General features: G+C 46.5%; 1 protein-coding gene across 1 annotated transcript in view; it reads right to left on the reverse strand.

Annotated features, from left to right (window-relative positions):
• Positions 1–35: 35 nt before the first annotated feature.
• The window catches only part of CDV3 (CDV3 homolog), a 37423-nt gene continuing 16762 nt past the window's right edge, over positions 36–20696 (reverse strand). Inside the window, exons 2-5 of the mRNA XM_085850912.1 lie at positions 20103–20179; positions 13613–13749; positions 1411–1582; positions 36–1240 (exon numbers count right to left, since the gene is read on the reverse strand). Coding sequence (XP_085707038.1) covers positions 1120–1240; positions 1411–1582; positions 13613–13749; positions 20103–20179 — 507 coding nt within the window. The 3' untranslated portion in view covers positions 36–1119. The remainder of the gene's footprint in view (positions 1241–1410; positions 1583–13612; positions 13750–20102; positions 20180–20696) is intronic.

Here is a 20696-nt window from a genome sequence, read left to right on the forward strand (position 1 = left end):
TTCGACACCTCAGTATAAAAACCAGCAGGCGAGGGTGAAACACCACAAATTTTTATCATCCCAATTCATTTCCAATATAATTGGCAAAATGCATGCAGGATCTCTGTCATCCATTTAAAACAATCAATGGGACCAACATGAGACAATTCAAACAAAGAATGATCTGTGAAAATGAAAGACCTCTTTGCTTCATATTCCTTATTGCCCCCAAAGTCATAATCCATCGATTCAGCCAAATGATGTGTTAATACTCGAAACATGGAACCACTCCGCCATTGTGACACTTTTGCACGGTGAGAGCAGGTACAGGTTTAATCCACGGTGCATTGATCGGGGGAGAGGAGGGAGAGGGGGTGCCAAGAAAGAAACACACATGATGGACAAGAGTGTGATGTCTCGTTTCAATTATTTTGGGATTTTCAGTGAGGCGATACAAATTGGCGTGCAAATATCAACCGTCTCCATTTCAGCAATGACATCACAATAATATATAAAAGGACCCCACCCTTTAATACACACATCTGTGCGTGCGCACACACACAAACACACACACACACACACACACACACACACACACACACACACACCACCATTTAAAACTTTTGATGAGACTGGGAGATGAAAAAAAATGTTTTTTTTCATAATATCAAGGTGAGCAGGTCATTTCAATGCAAGACTCAGGTGTGCTCTTCAATAAGCCAGGAGGACATGGTTCAATGCTCTGAGCCAGCAGTATCCTTCATTTAAACAATGCCTGGTTTACCTCAATAGTAAACGAGAAGATTGTTTGGGACGGGGTTGGGGGGGTGGGAGGAATGGGGTGGGGGAGACAGAGGGAACCTGTGGATTGTCACCTGACTTCCTGTTCCTGTATGGCCGTTCTGGAACAGAATGTTTTAACAGCAGGAGCAGCAGCAATAATTAATACTTTCTGCCCATGAAAATGAAATGACTTCAAACCTCTACCCACATCATACACCCCAAAAACTGATATTGCCATTTCTGAATTGAGTGACACGCACAAGCCTTTGCAATACCATTACAATGCATCGTTGCCCCCACCCCACACCCTTCATCATAAAAGTCAGACACCTGGGCCTTCCCACCCGACCCCAAATCCTAATCCCCCAAAACAGCAAACTGGTTCCCCAGCTCCAGCTCGAGTGGTTTGCTTTTGTCGTCCTCTCTCGCTCGCATTCGGTGCTTCACAGTTTCAAACGTCCTCTCCAAGTCCCTTTCTCTGCAGAACAGAAATGGTACCTTTGCAGCATGACATTTAAAAAATGGACTCATAAAGCCATTTTAAAAATGGACACTTTAAACATCTCATTGGGATTTGATCATGTACAGAATTTTTCCAGAATTGCATATCAGAAAGGCAATGTGCGCAAGTGGGTGAGCTCTACTCACCTTCGGCTCTCTGTTTTGGTAGCGGCCTGTAGTGAGGGAAACTGCGCCTCGCTGGAGATCTCTGGTGGTGCCTGAGGGCCGCGTCGAGGATGGTGTGGCGTTGAGCGATATCCGGGTGGGCGGTACACCCCGCCGACGACACCGGGTGTCGATCTCGATTCCGAAACCTCAACTGATGGTCGATGGTGGGTGAGGGGGGTGGGAGGGGAGAAGTCACTTGAAATAAATAACAACTTCCGAGCAACTATCAAGGCTTCCAAATCAGAAACTCGGTCTCTAAAGGCTAAAAGAAGACACTTTCAAATTTAGCATTTTTTAAATCACAAGAAGTACAAACCTATCCAAAGGGGTTTTTCTTGTCAAAATAGGCATTCGTATCTCAGTTGCTGCGGACACCATTTTGGTTACCAAGGAAGGATTCACTGAATATGGTCACGAGTGTTCAAATCGCGATTGTTATAGCCGATGTATTCTTGTCATTCCATAAAAATCCATCAACCACCAGATGTTTAAAAAATATATATATATATCAATGTTGATTGGCCCACGTCAGCAATTTTTACCCCCACCACCGGAGGTGAAGGAGGTTACGTTTTCACCCCTTTCTGTCTGTTTGTGTGCAGGATATCTCAAAAAGTTGTGGATGGATCCGGATGAAATTTTGTGGACAGGTTCGGTGTGTGAAAAGGACAAACTGATTCGATTTTGAAGATCTGGATCTGGATCTGACTAATAGAATTTTGAAAGTGATTCTTCACCATTGAGAGATAGGGTGAGACACAGTTTCAGGACGTTTGTCTGGAGCATTCCATGGCTCTTTGGACAACTGCCCAATCATTAAAGAAAGTTCCTTAAAAAGTTATAAAAGAGAAAGGGTGGGGGTTGGGCCCCAAGGTTGTTTGCCTTGGGGGCCTGTGCTGACTCTCAACACCCCTGATGACTGTTGTTAATATCAGCACAATCTCGGTAATTAAAATAATCACACATTAACGCCCTGTCACACCTTGACGATTTAGCCAGCGTATGCCTGACGTATGCAAAATTTGGCTAAAACGCTGGCACACGTCAAATACGTTATGGGTGAGTTTGAATACGTTAAGAGCACGTTGGCATACGTCGTAGTACGCCGAGGTGTTAGACAAATTTTCCATGCTTGAAATTTTTCGACGTATGCCAGCGTATGACACACGTTCCGCATAACGCTGGCCATAAGTTGTAGGCACGTGACAGGATCGGTGACACACGTCGACACACGTTACTTGTAAGTTACTCATAAGTCGAAACACGTGGAGGTAATGTTTAGCGTACCCGAAACTTATTTCTAACCTATGAGTAACGTGTTGTAGGCACGTTACGCGATCGTTGATACAGGTTACTCATAAGTCGAAACACGTCAAGGTAATGGTTAGCGTCAGTGTTTCAGACTCCCTGGTTGTTTTTTTTTTTTGTTTTTTTATATTTTTTTTCTTCGGTATGACGGTAATGTTGACACTTCGATTTCTAGTGCGGTTATAATATAATATAATTAATAGGCTGCCGCTCAACGATTTAAATCATAACCGCACTATAAATCGAAGTGTCAACATCACCGTTATACCGAAAAAAAAAAAAGAAAAAAAAAACCCAGGGAGTCTGGAACACTGACACTAACCATTACATTGACGTGTTTCGACTTATGAGTAACGTACAAGTAACGTATGTCGACGTGTGTCAACGATCGTATAACGTGCCTACAACTTATGCCAGCGTATGCGGAATGTGTGTCATACGTCGAGTACATCGAGAAATTTTCAACATGTTGAAAATTTCTCGACGTATGCCAGCGTACTACGACGTATACAAAACTTACCCATAATGTATTCGACGTGTGCCAGCTTGGTTTGGCAAATTTTTCATACGTCGGCATACTCTGGCTAAAACGTCAAGGTGTGACAGCGGCTTCACACTTCGATGTCTAGTGCGGTTATGATTTGAATCGTCGAGCCGCAGCCTATGAATAGCCTACGCCACGTGATCGTCGACGATACGCTACCGCGCGCTATGCATAAGTTAGACTATCGTTGGGCATAGGTTGTGAACGCCGACAAACGCTCAGCATTCGTTGGTATAAGTTATCTATATGTGATTAAAACGTTATGTGTACGTTACTAATACGTTATGCATATGTCCAACACGTTATTATACGCCCAAAACTTAAAAAAAAACATCAATAGTTCAGCGTACGCCAGCATTTTACATACATTTTGAGACCTTGCCATATGCTGGCTAAATGTCAAGGTGCGACAGGGCCTTTAGGCCAGTTATGGTCCGCAAGCAACCCCCTTCTGGTAAAACTACCGAAATCAAGAATCACTGCTCACCTTCACTCTTTCATTCCTCTTTTTTTTTCCCCCACCATTGGAACAAACTCCCACACTCTCTTCAATCCCACTCTTCCCTCCAGGTCTTCAAAACAGCTGTTCATCACCATCTCTTATCTTCCCCCATCGAAAACCATGATCTTTTCTACCCCCGTTAATCCACTCCAAATCCACTTTCCCTGCTTTCCCTCCTCAAAGTCCCTGTAGTGTCCATCTTGTTTACCCCGTGTTCCCCGCCCCATCCCTCTCACGTCCACAGATCTCCTCATGTCTCTGTTCCCCACTGTTTTTCCTTCCCTCTCCCCCCTCTTGTCTCACGTTCTGTGTGTTAGCTCTCATAAGAGTCTCAACGGTGTGAACAAAAAAAAAAAGATAATAAAGTGACAACTTTATTCATTTTTCAGGATAATTCCCATAAACGTTATAAACACCATACATTTGGTTAAATTTATACAGTACACACTTATGAAAAAATTAATGTTTTGCTTAACAATGTTGAGAGCACGATTTTTTGTAAACTTTGTCTAGATTGTCGCGAGACACATTCAGCAGTAGTCTGCCGGCATACTTTCGTTCCAGAAACCTTGGTAGCGATTTTACATTGCCTCAACGTCTTGATGGAAGCATTCCCCCTGCTCGTCACTCACCGCGCCCAGGTTTTCGGGAAAGAAATCGAGATGCGAATGTAAAAATTTCCAGGACACGCGACAGCCCATTTTCTGATATGCATCGAACAGTTTCTGGACTCCGTGCGGGAGACTCGTGGTTACCCAAGAAGTTCCCACAAATTTATTTGAACATCTGCCATGCTTTTAGTTCTAAGACATAGAGGCTTTCCTCAAAGCCTTCATGCTTCAGAATGTCCCCCTGATTTGGTGCCTCACAAAGATTCCCTCCTTCAATTTCACGGCACTGATGTTTGAAAATTTCTCAACAAGGTATTGGAACCATCTCAAATTAGTCTTACCCATGGCTTTCACAAAATTATTCATCAAACCGAAGTTAATGTGCAGAGGTGGCAGGAAAATCTTCTTTGGATCGACTCAAGGAACACACTGAACACTGCTCGTTCTTGGTTGATATGTGCTTCTGTGATGCCAGTCACGTGTGATGTAATGATTGCATGAACCTCCATTAATTATAATTAAGGAAATAACCTTTCAAGTTTGATCGGTCTCATCACGAAAACTAGACATGCCAGAGGAAAACAATTTTTTTTATTTTATAATCAGCGTCTCAAGAGCTATCGAGACTACCTATACATCTGATGAAAATGACTTGCTGGCCAGTGCTAATATTATTTTGTATGCAGCCTGTGGCTGCCAGTTGCATCATTGCTGGGAGCGTGGTTGTGCCAATGATGCAGTGCCCCCGTTTCCAGTGGACTGATGCTCATTTTTCCAACCTCGGAAGTATGACGGGCTGTCAAACCACCTGGTGCTATTTAATGGCATGAACTCAAGAACCGAAGAACTCAAGCCAGCCACTTTAACAGTTAAGGCAACACCAAGCTTATTATAATAAAAGATGAAGGTGAAAACCAAACCTGTGGGCCAAATGTGGTTGCTATTCCATTAGATTGCATGCAGAGGTCGCGATGCCAGCAATGTCATGTAACCCTTCATCGACATTTAGCCAATGTGGGTGGTATGCACAAAATACATGCAGATGACAAGTCACAAACACAACAGGGGGCAACCTCCCCTACACCAACACACAAACAGAGTTGATGGCCAGGAAGCCAGAAACACAGCCGTGGATCGCTGCTTTTCCGTGAGGGGTTGGCTGACAATTTGCCAATAAAAGCCTTTTCAAGCCTGTTTAAGGCTGAATGATCTGTGGCGAGCAGTGTGTGCAACAGCTGACATCCCCACCATACCCTAAGCCCCTTCATGGATTGGAGAGTTCCATGTTTTCCACACACTGGAACTGAGCCGGAAAGTGCATTACATTTTGATAGGACATGTATGTATGGGCACCTCTTCCTTCAAAATAGGACAATGTAAAAAGTGAACCATATTGTTTGGTCGATGTCAGCCATCTTGGTTTCACGGAACAACTTCATAAACTTGCAAGGTCAACCACCTCCCCCCACCCCCCACCACCCCAAACCCCGGTCGATGTCTGTGAAGTCTTGGATTGATCAACTCAGCCACCATGGACAAGATCTTTAAAATAATTGTAAGTCCAAGATTGCCACAAAGCTGCTGAAGAGAAATTAACTCAATCTCACGACTTGTAACGACTCTGTGAAGTTGAGTTTATCGGTGTCGCAGTCCCTGAGAATAGTTGTGGCACAAAATATGGATTAATAATACTGTTGTAGAAATGGCTCCGATGGGTTAATAATGCTCAGAATTGAGCAGTTATTTCCTTAAATTGAATGTCTTGCATAAGCATAAAGTAATTATTTGCGATATTCGATATGCATTGCTTTTATGTCGAGTTGGATGATGTCCCCATTTCCCAATGTCTGTCCAAAATTATTAACCACTTTGACCGCGTTTTTAGCGTCTGCCCTCTGTCATCGATGAGTTTTTTAGGATATCACGAGGTCTTGAGGTGCTCGCTTGGCAGGAAAAGCCACGATAACCCTGTTGAGCATCAGCAGCCCTGTTCGGTGGGGCGGGAAGGTTTCGCTTCACCCACAAACGTGCTCATGGTCCAATGGTAAGTGAGAGGGGAGGAGAGGGGCGTGATAAGTCATCTGTAATGCACGGGCCAGAGACAACAGTGGGTAAGAGGTTTTATTATGGACTCGTTACATGCTGTTATTGCTTTCTTGAGTTTCCTTCCCCATGCCATTGGGTTATTAAATACACCTGGTCTTGGGGTGCATTCTGGTTGTCGTGGTTCTCCTGATTAAGAAAAACACGTGGAGGACTAATTGGCCACGGTTCTCAACAAGGTACATTCTCAACAGCGTCGCGCATCAGGTGCGCGTGCCATAATTAGCATAGGATGCGTGACGCCTAATTGGTGTAATGATGGGCAGATTCGGAATTCCAATCCGAACAGTATCACGACATTAGATGCGTAATCCGGCGGGGAAGACCCTGAAGTGGTTGATCATTATGGACGCATTGAAGCGACTCGCCAGATTTTAACCAGGCAATCGTAACAACATTCATTTACAAATCACAAGAACAACAGACTTTCAGCCAAATTGACTTGGAAGTATAAATAAGTTGTGTGCTTTCAATCATCTGGTGAGTGATTACACAATAAAGATCGAGATAAACCTCATCCTGCACAGGTCAGGTATGAGAGCATGCGCTTGAGAGAAGTGCGTCGCTGCATCCACTTTCCGCCGGTACTTCAGGGGTCTCTGTCTGGCCATCCCCCAGGCAGATGCCTGGCCAATCTTCATCTCCTCGAGATGCTGATCAACCTGCTGCAACCACGAGGCACGTGGTCGGCCCATTGGCCTCCTCCGCTCACGAGACTCCCTCGCTGAGAGAATCTGGTGAGCAGGATCAACATCAGGAAAATGAGCAACATGTCTATACAGTCGCAGCTGATGCTCACGGACTATGCAGGTAACAAATCTCATTTGAGTCTCTCTCAGCAACCGCTCGTTGGACACAAAGTCCAACCAGTGATAGCCAAGGATTCTCCGAAGACGCCTGGTACCAAAGGAATTAAGTCTCCATCTCAGACCCCTGGTCAGAGTCCAAGTCTCACATCCATAGAGCAAGACTGGAAGCACCAAGGACCTGAAGATTCAGACTTTCGTCCTCCCGCACATGTACCGGAACGGCAGCGCCACACCCCATGATCCAGTCAATCCATGACTCCCCAGGCCCGACAGACATCCGTTGACCTCTGGCTCACAACTAGCAGAGACATGTATATCACTGCCAAGCAAAGTGAATCTTTCCATGACCTCAACACCCTCACCACAAACAGGTACAGACATGATAGCAGCATCCAAGATGTCATTGAAAGCCTGGATCTTGGTTTTGACCCAAGAAACCCGTAATCCCAGCGGCTCAGACTCCTCATTCAGCATCTCGAGTACCCCCAAAAGGATATCTCGAGTCACCACAAAGATGACTGCATCATCTGCGAAATCAAGGTCTGAGATCTTGACATTCCAAAACGATGCACCGCAGCTTGATTTTGCCGACTTCCTCCCTAGAATCCAGTCCATACAAGCGCTGAAAAGTGTGGGGGCCAGCACACACCACTGATGAACTCCAGTAACAACTGGAAATAAGTCAGAGATGGTACCACCACATCTCACAGCACTCTCAGTATCAGAGTGGAGTTCACACATCAAATCGATCAGTTTTGGTGGCACCCCACGAACACCACAAATTCTCCAGAGGCCATCCCGATTCACTGAATCGAACGCTTTACAGAGATCAACATAGGCTGCAAGCAGCCTCTGCCAAAATTCTTGTCTGCATTCGGTGAGGACTCGAAGAGCAAGGATACGGTCAATCGTTGACCTCTTTGGTGTAAAGCCTGACTGCTCTGGACACTGGTGCTCAAGCAGATGGTGGCGAACCCTATCAAGAATTATATCCGAGCAAAGACCTTGCCCGGCATCAAGAGCACCGTTACCCCTCGGTAGTTGTTGCAGTCTTGGCGAACACCCTTCCCTTTCCAGAGAGGGACAACAAGGCCCCTCTTCCAGTCAGTTGAGATGATGCCTGTGTTCCAGTACATCTACATCTACACGAATGTTCATCTACACGAATGCAGCATTTCCACGAACCTCGAGAAGTTTGGCATGGATGCCACAAATCCCTGGAGCTTTACCCCATTTCAACCGGTTCACCGCAGTCTGTGTTTCCACAAACTAAGGTGGACCACAGTTGATTGGAGGGTCAGCAATCAGGATTGTACCAACCCTGACATCCAACAAGACAGCTGGTGGATCAGCCTGGTACAGCCACTCAAAGTAACCGGCCCAGCGGGCCTTCACTTCGGACTCCTTTGTCAAGAGCACACCACCCTCTGCTGCAACTGCAGTGCACCGAGGGACGGGTGTGGAGGAACGCAATGCGTGAATTCCCCTGTAAGCAGGACGAGAATCACTTGACCACAGATGATGCTCTACCCCTTCACAGATTCCTCACACATAGGCCTCCTTGTCCACCCTTCAGTGCACGTGCAGGTTTCCGCCTCAGCTCCCTAAACAGCTCAGCTCTGTCATTCAGCCTGGCCCTGCAACTCTGGGCAATGCTATCGAGTGTCCCTTGAGAGACAAAATTCTTCTTCACCCTACGGTGAGTTCCAAGACATCCACCGGCAACATCAAGGAGGGTGGTCTTGAAGGCACTCCACATCTTTTCAGGATCCCCCAAAGTACCCAGACCTCCCAAATCTCCACTCAGCCTGTTCGCAAACGCATCAGCAACCCTCTCATCGTTGAGCTTGCCAACATCCAGCCTAGACTGGGATGGCACTGTTCTCTTGGATTTACGCTGCAACTTCAGAGTTGCTACAACAAGCCGGTGGTCAGTATTGAGGAACTGAGCACTCCGGTAGACCCTGCAGTTCTGGATCATCCTCCAGCGACCATCAACAAGCACATGGTCAATCTGCTTTGCCACACCACCAGCGTTGGAATCCCAAGTCCAGCGATGAGCCTGTGGGCGCTGAAACCATGAACCAGCCACCCTAAGTCCATGACTTCTTGCAAAATCAAAGAACTCAGTGTTATTCAGGTTCACAGTTCCTGACCCATGGGGACCAACACACACCTCATAACCATCCCTATCAGTTCCAGTCAATGCATTGAAATCCCCCAAGACTAGAAGTGTATCTTGTCTGGGGCACTGATCAACCAGACTCGAGCTGGCATATAATGCATCCTTCACGGTGAGATCACTCACCTCAGTCAGAGCACATACAGAGAACAGAGAAATGACACCCAAGGAGTGACGAATCCATAATCTCATAATACGCCCGTTGACTGGTGTTATCTCAATTATGATTGGAGTCAGCTTATTGGACACAGCCACAACTCCTTGGGCATGGTGACCGTCAGAGCGACCAGACAGATAGTAGCTGTAACCACTCGCCATGGTCTCGCCGCAATCCGTTCTCCGAACTTCAGAGAGTGCTGCAATACCGATGTCCAAATGCTTGAGCTCGAATGATAACAGAGACAGGTGATCGTCCTCTCTTAGGGATAGGACATTCCAGGCACCCACCTGAAGGGACCACCTTAGGTTAACCCAAGGAGACTGCCGTGTGGACGACACCTCAGCACCACCCCGACACACACGACTGCAATCTGACCCGGGAAGGTTAAGCTGTGGTTTCCTTCCCATCAAAGATTGGGGGTCCCGAAAGCTTTGCCCCAATCCCGTCATCTGGTGAGCTGCCCTGCGACACTCCCACTGTGTGGGTTTTCAGAATTTTTTATGCTTTTGGAATGTTTTGCAGAATAAAGGGTTTTACGGTGGCCGGAGTGCAAATCCTGCCACCAACCTCCTAATATAAAGTAAGCCAACTGCAGGAGGACGTCCGCAGACACAGTTGCGAAAGAGATATGGATGGCCATTGGCTCACAAGGAGCTCCTCTGCCCTTTGACAGGTTTTGTTCTTCATCCTGCTGGGTGTCCATATCATACACCCTCCTCACCAAGAAACTTGGTCGAGGAGATGGTTTAGTCACCGACAACCCAACCATGGAACAGGTTAGTACAGGTTTACATCGTACCTGTAGGACGTCACAGATCTAATCTGGCCTGACAACTGCACAAGTAATGGCCACTTTGTGGATCATTCTTCTCGGTCAAGGTCATAAACGCGGATCATGTCACATGCAGTATACACAGGCTTCAATAATCAAGTGAAGAACCAAATACTGCATTGGAGTAATCAGAAGGAACCTGAATAAGCAAAGATCAAGTCATCAGGAGGAGCCTGGATAGGATTCGAGTTTCAGCTGCTATTCATCTCCCACCCATCCCATCCAGACACAGCCAATTAAGCCTTACAAAAGTAATTACAAGAATTCACTTCTCTGCAGATAAAGAAAGATGAAGAGTAAAGGAAATAAAAGAACAAAAAGAACAAAAAAAGAAAGAAAAAGCAAGAATTAGAATGAACTTTAACAGCACTCCTCGACGTCGTGATTGAGCTACATACCTCCGCCCACATTATTACATCATGACACATACTTGTATCAAGTTTGATTGAAATTCCTTCCGCTGTTCTCAAGTATCACATTTTTACCTGACATGACCTCTGATCATTGACCTCTCAATGCCAAAATCTAATTACTTCATCTTTCCCTCATAATATACAGTATATGTATACACTACATAGCCAAAAGTATGTGGACACCTGCTCATCCAACATGTTATTCCAAGATCATGGGCATTAATATGGAGTTGGTCCCCTTTTCGCTGCAATAGCAGTCTCCACTCTTCTGGGAACGCTTTCCACTAGATGTAGGAACATTGCTGCAGGGATTTGCTTCCTTCAGCCACAAGAGCACGAGTGAGGTCAGGCACTGATGTAGGGCGATGAGGTCTGGCTCGCACTCGATGTTCCAATTCCTCCCAAAGGTGTTCGATGGGGTTGAGGTGAGGGCTCTGTCCGGGCCAGTCAAGTTCTTCCACACCGATCTCGACAAACCATTTCTGTATGGACCTCGCTTTGTGCACAGGGCATTGTCATGATGAAACAGGAAAGGGCCTTCCCCGAACTGTTGCCACAAAGTTGAAAACAGAATCGTCGAGAATGTCGTTGTATGCTGGAGCGTTAAGATATCTCTTCACTGGAACTCAGGGGCCGACCCGGAACCATGAAAAACAGTCCCAGACCATTATTCCTCCTCCACCAAACTTTACAGTTGGCACAATGCATTTAGGCAGGTAGCGTTCTCCTGGCATCCGCCAAACCCAGATTCGTCCGTTGGACTGCCAGATGGTGAAGCGTGGTGATTCATCACTCCAGAGAACGCATTTCCACTGCTCCAGAGTCCAATGGCAGTGAGCTTTATACCACTCCAGCCGATGCTTGGCATCGCGCATGGTGATCTTAGGCTTGTGTGTGGCTGCTCGATCATGGAAACCCATTTCATGAAGATCTCGACGAACAGTGCTTGTGCTGACGTTGCTTCCAGTCAGTTTGGAACTCTGTAGTGAGTATTGCAACCGCCGACAGACAATTTTTCCATGCTACGTGCTCCAGCACGTTATGTAAACTTGTGTGGCATACCATTTCACGGCTGAGCTGTTGTTGCTCCGAGACGTTTCCACTTCACAATAACAGCACTTCCAGTTGACCGGGGAAGCTCTCGCAGGGCAGAAATTTGATGAACTGACTTGTTGGAAAGGTGGCATCCTATGTCGGTGCCATGTTGAAAGTCACCGAGCTCTTCGGTACGGCCCATTCTACTGCCAATGTTTGTGTATGGAGATTGCATGGCTGTGTGCTTGATTTTATACACCTGTCAGCAATGGATGTGGCTGAAATAGCCAAATCCACTAATTAAAACGGGTGTCTGCATACTTTTGCCCATTTAGTGTATCAAGTTTGGTCAAAAATACCATCAGTGGTTTACAAGTTCACGTAGTCACAGAACTTTTACCGAACGTGACCTCTGACCTTTCACCTCTTGACTCCATAATCTAATCCAGTGATCTTTACTGTTGTTTTAGAGGGGGTGGGGGCACTTTTGCCGATAAGACATCAGTGTGAGAGCCGCCACACCGCCTGCAGGACTCTGGAATGGCTGCGATTGGGCCCCGCCTCCACATACTCTTCTTCGTTGTGGTTAACTTGGCTGCAAGCACAATTGTTTGTACACTGCAACCATATCCTTATGTAGTTATGTTACTTTTATGCCTCGTGTTGGAACACTCATTCGAAACCATTGGGTCAATTTGACAGCATTTATGGCAGATTACAATGGAGTGTTTTCACATTTGTGAATAATCGGACACACGTCAGGGGCTGCACTTCAGGCCACCAGGGGCCGCTAGTAGCTCACGGGCCATGCAATGAAGAACAGGGATCCAATCAGTTAATCTTTGCATCATTATACATACTTTCACCAAGTTTGACTTGGATCCATTCAGCAGTTCTTAAGTTATCGTGGCAATGAAAACTCATCACGGACAGACGGAGGCACAACCGAAAAACATAAAGCCTCGGGCGACTTCATCGACGGAGACATGATAAAGAGAAATGTGAAAAAGTAGAAGGAAGTGGGAAAGGAACAGAGATCAAAAATACTGATATTAACAGGCCTACCTGCCATCCTTTTAAAGTCACAAGCGAGATTGTTGTATTTTACTGTAAAATGATGATGATCTTACCGCAATATTATGTAGAACAAGCAATGTAATGTAACAAATTGCACTTTTGTTCATCGGATAAAGAACACAACAAAGATGAAAAGTAATTAAAGAACCTGTTTGTTTGTTTGATGTTCCCATTTGAGCACACAACTCATGATGCTGTAATTCCAGGTTCAATTCTCATATACCGTGTCCATTTGTCCATTGGCATGTCTGTGATACATGTAGAAACTCTGCCATGAGTCTTAGACAGTAGGAAAAGAAATATTAAAAAAAATTGTCACCTTCAGCTGTGTTAAGCATTTGCACTCTTGGAACAGCAATTGTGATTGGCGAAGTATTTCAAGGCTGTGTTGATTGGCTGAGCTGTGCCCACTTTAGATGAACAGTTTCATGGTAATCGATGTGAATCGGTCTTTCACGGCGTTAGTAAAATCCAAACCGCGAATAATAATGCCACAAGTTGAAAACTATTTAACTCGCAATGTAATAACAATAATAAATGCTTGAAAACCACTATGACTGTGATCTTAACGAAATGCAACAATTCCTGGCAAATGTTTGTTATACCTGAAGCGGCAGGTGTGTTGGCGCTACTTTTGTTCCAGGGACCTTCGCCCCTTTCGCCCTCTCGTTGGAATCCATCACCACCCACCTCGCTTTCCTTTTCCTCCTTGCTTTCTCCGTCCTCCTCTGGCAAATCCTCACTGTATAAAGAGCACAAGTGCAACAAGTGGAAAACACATTCTCACCAGTTGTGTGAATGTTCAATCTACGTGTTCAGCGAAAGGCGGAAAGTAGGGGAAAATAAAGTAGGATGGGGTATTGAGCAAGCAAGGTAAGAGAAAAGGGGGTGATCTTTAAAAAATAATAATAAAATAAAAATTATGGGCAGGAAACGGATGATTTCACCTCTTGACCAGACAAATCTCACACTCTCATTATGTCTCTTCGAAAGGACCGTTTAGAAAAACCCCCCCATCCACTTTCTCAACAATCCTCTGGAAGAAGTCTTTTCTTTCAAGCTTCTGGGTCTCACTATCTGCCATGACCTTTCCTGGGAAAGTCACATTTCCAACCTCGCCTCAAAAGCCAGTCGCCGACTGGGAATCCTCCGTCGTGCAAAGTCCTTCCTCGGCCCTCTTGAGCTCCTGACCACTTACAAAGCTTTTGTCCGCAGCCTGATGGAGTACTGCTCTCCCCTCTGAGCTGGTGCTCCTGCCTCCCACCTTTCTCGGCTTCACGCTGTCGAAACCAAGGCATTTAAGATCATCGGCATCTCCCGCAATGAAGCTGAGTCGTTGGGCCTCTCACTCAATCACCGCAGGTTGGTCGGTGGTCTTTCTGTCTTCTACAGACTCCTCTCCAGCCTTGCCCCCCTGCTCTCTCTGCGATTTGTCCCCACCACATTTCCACAGGGCGCTCAAGGTCCGCCAACAACCCCCTTCTGGTAAAACTACCAAAATCACGAATCACTGCTCATCTTCACTCTTTCATTCCTCTTTTTTCCCGCCTTTGGAATAAACTTCCTCACTCTATTCTTTCTCATTCTTCCCTCCAGGCTTTCAAAACAGCTGTTCACCACCACCTCCTATCTTCCCCCATCCAAATCCTCGATCTTTTCTACCCCCGATAATCCACCCAAGCCCACTTCCTTCAATTCTCCTGCTTTCCTTCCTGAAAGTCCCTGTAATGTCCATCTTCTCTTCGCCATGTTCCCCGTCCCATCCCCATCTCTCTCCCTTCCACAGTTCACCTAATGTGTCTGTTCCCCACTGTTTTGTCCCTTCCACTCCCGCCCCTCTTGTCTCATGCCTCCTTGCTGCGAGTTGTGTGTTAGCTCTCATACGAGCCTCGACCAAGGTATACAAAAAAAAAAAAAAATTTTTCATGAAATATTTTAAAGAATGATTTTGGGCTGTGTTACCTCTTGAAAAGAGTAAAAAAAATTTCGGTTCCATAAAATTTTGCTCTGAAGGCCTCAACCCCAGTGTGTGGGCTGGTGTCATATATATATATATATATATATATATATATATATATATATATATATATATATATATATATATATATATATATATATATATATATATATATATATATAGTTACGGATTCGCGCCCGTCGGCGTGCTGACGGCCACGTAACTCGAATCGCGGCACGTCGCCCACCGGACGGACAATCCAGTCGTGACCCTCTCGGACTAACGCCGGGAACCAGTCACGGGTGGACCTTTCGGTCTCACCGCGATCGAGCCAATCGGCCCCCGCGTGGGATAGGGTTGCTCGCCAAATTCGACCTACCTAAGTACCCACACGGAGGGTAGACCGGGCGATCGCACCTCGCCGCAGGTCGACTTCGGATACGGGCCACTTAAGCGACCCGTTCCGTACTATCGGGATAACCGAGCGGTGTTATCGTCGGCCTCGACGGTTCGATTAATTATCGGGCGTATTCAGCCCACTACCAACCCTTTGCGTGAAGCAAGATGAGGATTCAAGGAAAGAAATGACGAAGCGAAGCGGGAAACAGTTCAACATAAAGCACATTTATTCGCGATGAACGGAAAGCACACATATACAATTCCACCAAAAGCACATAGAAAAGAAAGAGAAACACAATGCAATTTTACACAAAAAGCAAATGTAAAAGCGAAGACACAATGCAGAGCTAATACCGACTACCGAGCACACGGCAACACTTATACAATTTTACTTCACAGACGGCGCCGACAACACACATTCCCAAAGCAAAAGAAAAGAGAACCACCCTCCAGGATGAGGGGGTAGGCGGGCCTGGGGCCGAGACCGTGTCGGGCCTACCCGTCTGGTGATGAGACGCGGAGCGGCGGTGGTGCCTCAACTCCGCGGGCCTCGCGGACAGTGTCTGGTAGGGGGTGGGAAGGGGGCCCCCTTGGTCGCACTATCTCAGCGCGGGGGGAAACAGGAGGGGGTTGCTGATGCTCGGGGAAAGGAGGATTTTTACTCTGTCTCGGGTCCCGCGACGAGCGTCTCCACCTCGACCAGGTCGCGCCGTCGGCCTCCCTGGTGTGCAGCTCCCGGCACCGACGCGAGCACCCCCTCGTCTGCCTTCGCCGCCGCCGCCTCTCCACAGCTCCGTCCTCTTCGCTCCGACTCCAACTCCGAACTCTTCCTCCTGCGAACTTCCCAACTGCACTCAACTCCAACGCACACGACGACTACTTTTCTGACGAACGCAGCCGCTTATATAAGCCACGTGGCTTCGCCTTTGACCCCCTGCCTTCGACCTTTCACCTCGCTCCCCATTGGCCCGAGAAAAAGTGGGCGTGAATGCATTTTGATCCATGAATTTGCATATAGCGACCGCCCTCCAACGCCCTGGAGGCGGGGCCAAATCGCCCCTTGCTCACCGATTGGACGGAACAAAAGTGGGCGTGAGTCGTTTTTGATCCGTTTTTGGAGCGGAAAGTCCGTGGTTTTGTACACGCTGTTCGGCGCGTGCCCTGCACGAGTCCAATACCGGTACCCACAAGCGGCGCAAGAACGGTGGCGATGCGACGGTTGCGAGGTGTGACGGCAAAGGTCGTGGCCGCCGTGGCGAAGCGGCGCTGTGGTGGGTGGTTGATGTTGTGATGACTGTTGAGACGTGGCCGGCGGTGGCAATAATGGCGGTTGGTCCAAAATAAAGATAGTAAAAGAAAAACGGCTATCCTGAAGAGTCGCAGCACGCATGAATGACATGTATTCCCACTAGACCACGGGTTTGGGCCTAACTACACATATACTTACCGAGATATCTCACCTAAGGGACCTGAATGGTGGTTTGCGAATTTGGTCAACCACAACAAAATATATATATATATATATATATATATATATATATATATATATATATATATATATATATATATATATATATATATATATATATATATATATATATATATATATATATCTATCTATCTATCTATCTATCTATCTATCTATCTATCTATCTATCTATCTATCTATCTATCTATCTATCTATCTATCTATATATATATATATATATATATATATATATATATATATATATATATATATATATATATATATATATATATATATATATATATATACCGGGCGTAGTGGCGTGCGCCTGTAATCCGGCTACTCGGAGGCTTGGGTTGGAGGATCGCTTGAGGACGGGGGTTCTGCACTGGGCAGGGTGTGGAGCAGCCCGGAATCATGGCGAAACCCAAATCCTGATCCCTGTGTCGTAAGAGGCGACCAGGGTTGCGTCAGGAAGGGCATCCGGCGTAAAACCTGTGCCAAATCAGTATGCGGATCATAACGGATGATCCGCTGTGACGACCCCTAACGGGAGCAGCCGAAAGACGAACAACAACATATGTATATATATATATATATATATATATATATATATATATATATATATATATATATATATATATATATATACCAAACTGGATGGGGAAGGCAGATTATCCCTACCCTGTAGGATATTAGTGAGTCGGCTGCATTTTTACCAACAAAGTAATTCTGCTCTCTCTCTATCGAGTGCAACCTGTGGCTGCTGGTTGCATCATTGGTTGGGACGTGGCTATGCCACTGATGCAGTGTCCCCCTTACCAGTACACTGGTGCTCATTTTGCCGACCTCGGAAGGATGGCAGGCTGAGTCAACCTCCTGGTGTATTTTTTTTAATTCAGCGGCCAACGGGGCTTGAACTCATGACCCTAGGATCCCAAGCCACCACCCTTACCACTCACCAACACCAGGCTTAGTAATTCTGCTGAGGTTAGCTAAGAGTCTCGGAGGTTAGAATCCAAATGCTTTAAACTGGAAGATTGAATCATCCTGAAAATGGTCACTGGTTCAATGCAAGCGGAACAGGAATGGTTTTGAACTAGAGCTTGGAAATCTGAATGGTAAGACAGAAAACCTCACATTGTAAACATATAAATTTACTTTTTTTAAATAAATATATTGTTGCGAATTCGCGCCCGCCGGCGTGCTGGCGGCCACGTAACTCGAGTCGCGGCACGTCGCCCACCGGACGGACAATCCCGTCGTGACCCTCTCGGACTAACGCCGGGAACTAGTCACGGGTGGGCCTTTCGGCCTCACCACGATCGTGCCAATCGGCCCCCCGCGTGGGATAGGGTTGTTCGCCAAATTCGACCTACCTAAGTACCCACACGGAGGGTAGACCGGGCGATCGCACCTCGCCGCAGGTCGACTTCGGACACGGGCCACTTTAAGCGACCCGTTCCGTACTATCGGGATAACCGAGCGGTGTTATCGTCAACCTCGACGGTTCCGATTAATTATCGGGCGTATTTAGCCCACGACCAACCCTTTACGTGAAGCAAGATGAGGATTCAATGAAAGAAATGACGAAGCGAAGCGGGAAACAGTTCAACATAAAGCACATTTATTCGCGATGAACGGAAAGCACACATATACAATTATGCACCAAAAGCAAATGTAAAAGTAACACGACAATTCTGCACAAAAAGCAAATGTAACAAAAGAAGACACAATGCAGATCTACTCCCGACTACGCGAGCACACGGCAACACTTACACAGTTTTACTTCACAGACGGCGCCGACAACCCATATACTCCAAAGCAAAAGAAAAAGGGGCCACCCTCAACGATAAGGGGGCAGACGGGCCTGGGGCCGAGACCGCGTCGAGCCTACCCGTCTGGTGATGAGCCGCAAAATGGCGGCGGCGCCCCGACTCCGCGGGCCTCGCTGGCACTGCCTGGAATGGGGTGGGAACGGGACCCCCTTCTCACACTATCTCAGCGCGGGGGGGAAACAGGGGGGGGTTGTTGATGCTCGGGGGAAAGAGGATATCTGGCTGGCTTGGGTCCCGCGACGAGTGACTCCACTGCGACCTCGACCGCGTTCCCGGCCTCCCCTCTCCGCAGCTCCCCGACTCTGACACGAGCACAGACCTCCACAAAGCTCCTTGGCTTCTCCAGACTCTCCGGACCCCGACAGACACTCTCTCGACTGATTTCGCCGCCGCCACAACTCTCCAACTCTTCTCTTCGATTCGCCCCGCGCTCGGCGCTTTATAGTGCGACAGGAGAAACCACATGCAGATTTTTGGATCAGGATCGGCTCGGGGGCGGAGCCACGCTCGCCCATTGGACGGAGGAAAAGTGGGCGTGAATCATTCCTGATCCTCGAATCTGCATATATCGATTATACTCCGACGCGCCTGGAGGCGGGGCCAAATCGCCCCACGCTCGCTGATAGGACGGAACAGAAGTGGGCGTGAATCATTCTTGATCCGATTTCTCGGAGAGGCCGCTTTTTGCACCCGCTGCTCGGTGCGCGCCCTGTACGAGTCCAGGATCGGTGCCCACAAGCGGCGCGGGAATGGCGGTGATGCGATGGTTGCGAGAGCGAGTTGTGACGGTAAAGGTCGTGGCTGTTGGCGTTGTTGTTGTGAAGCGGCGTTGCGGTTGGTGGTTGTTGTGTGAAAGCGGTTGTGGAGAAGGTGGATGTTGTGAAGGCGGTTCTGGAGAAGGTGGCTGTGGTTGTCGAGATGCGGTTGGTGGTGGTTGTGGTGGTAGTAATGGCGGTTGGTCCAAAATAAAGATAGTAAAAGAAAAACGGCTATCTAAAAGGGTCGCAGCCCAAATGAATGACATTTATTCCCTCTAAACAACGGGTTTGGGCTAACTACACATATACTTAGAGATATCTCACCTACGGGACCTGAATGGTGGTTTGCGAATTTCGTCAACCACAACAATATATTTTTTAATAAAAGAGGAATGATAACTTCTGGATTCACTGTTTTTCCATTCAAGAGATGGTTTTGAAATCTCCATTTCCAAACAACAATCAAATCAATACCGGTTGAGCAATTATAGTCAGAAAAGGTACAAACTGACAAAGGAAGGGAGACTAAATAAATTAATTCAACAAGGATATACAGTGCAGTTGTTCTGCCATGTGGGGGGGGGGCAGGGGGGGAAGGGAAGGGAAGGATGACAAACACAAGGTGACAAACAATGCAAAACAAATAAGAAATCAACTTGAAGAGAAGATACTCACCCAACTTGTAAGGCTTGTATCCTTAACCCACTGTAATCAGTCTCTTTCTGCTCAAACTCTTTCCATTCCTCTTCTTCCTGTACCAAGCATACAATTTAAAGAGCATTTTGTATCATTTGCATAATATAACAAAGGATGTACATTTTCACCAAAACATATCCCAGAATGGAACATCAGAATCTGTACTGCAAAGTGGAAATGGTCAGTGTATTTGTGTATATTTGATTCCGTTCCAGTTTCTTGTCAATTATGACCAAACTTGGCATGTGTTGTCAGGTGACATAGGGAGAGGGGAGGAGGGGTTATCCCAAGGGGGTCAGCGGCACGATCCTCTGGGGATTGATCATGATGAATGTTCATACAGCTACTGAAAGTCAAGAGCGCAATATGACCTTTGGGTAAGCAATGACATTGGACGGATGAATGGTGTCAATGGAATGTCGAAAAATGAAAGCTTCATCATATATATATGTATATATATATATATATATATATATATATATATATATATATATATATATATATATATATATATATGAATCACTCATTAATTCCTTAGAGATATGCTAGAAAGCTGTACTTTTGCAGACTGAT

The sequence above is a fragment of the Eptatretus burgeri genome, chromosome 13 (genome assembly GCF_056783735.1).
Source record: "Eptatretus burgeri isolate ZD-2024b chromosome 13, Ebu_testis_v1, whole genome shotgun sequence".
Taxonomy (NCBI): Eukaryota; Metazoa; Chordata; class Myxini; order Myxiniformes; family Myxinidae; genus Eptatretus; species Eptatretus burgeri.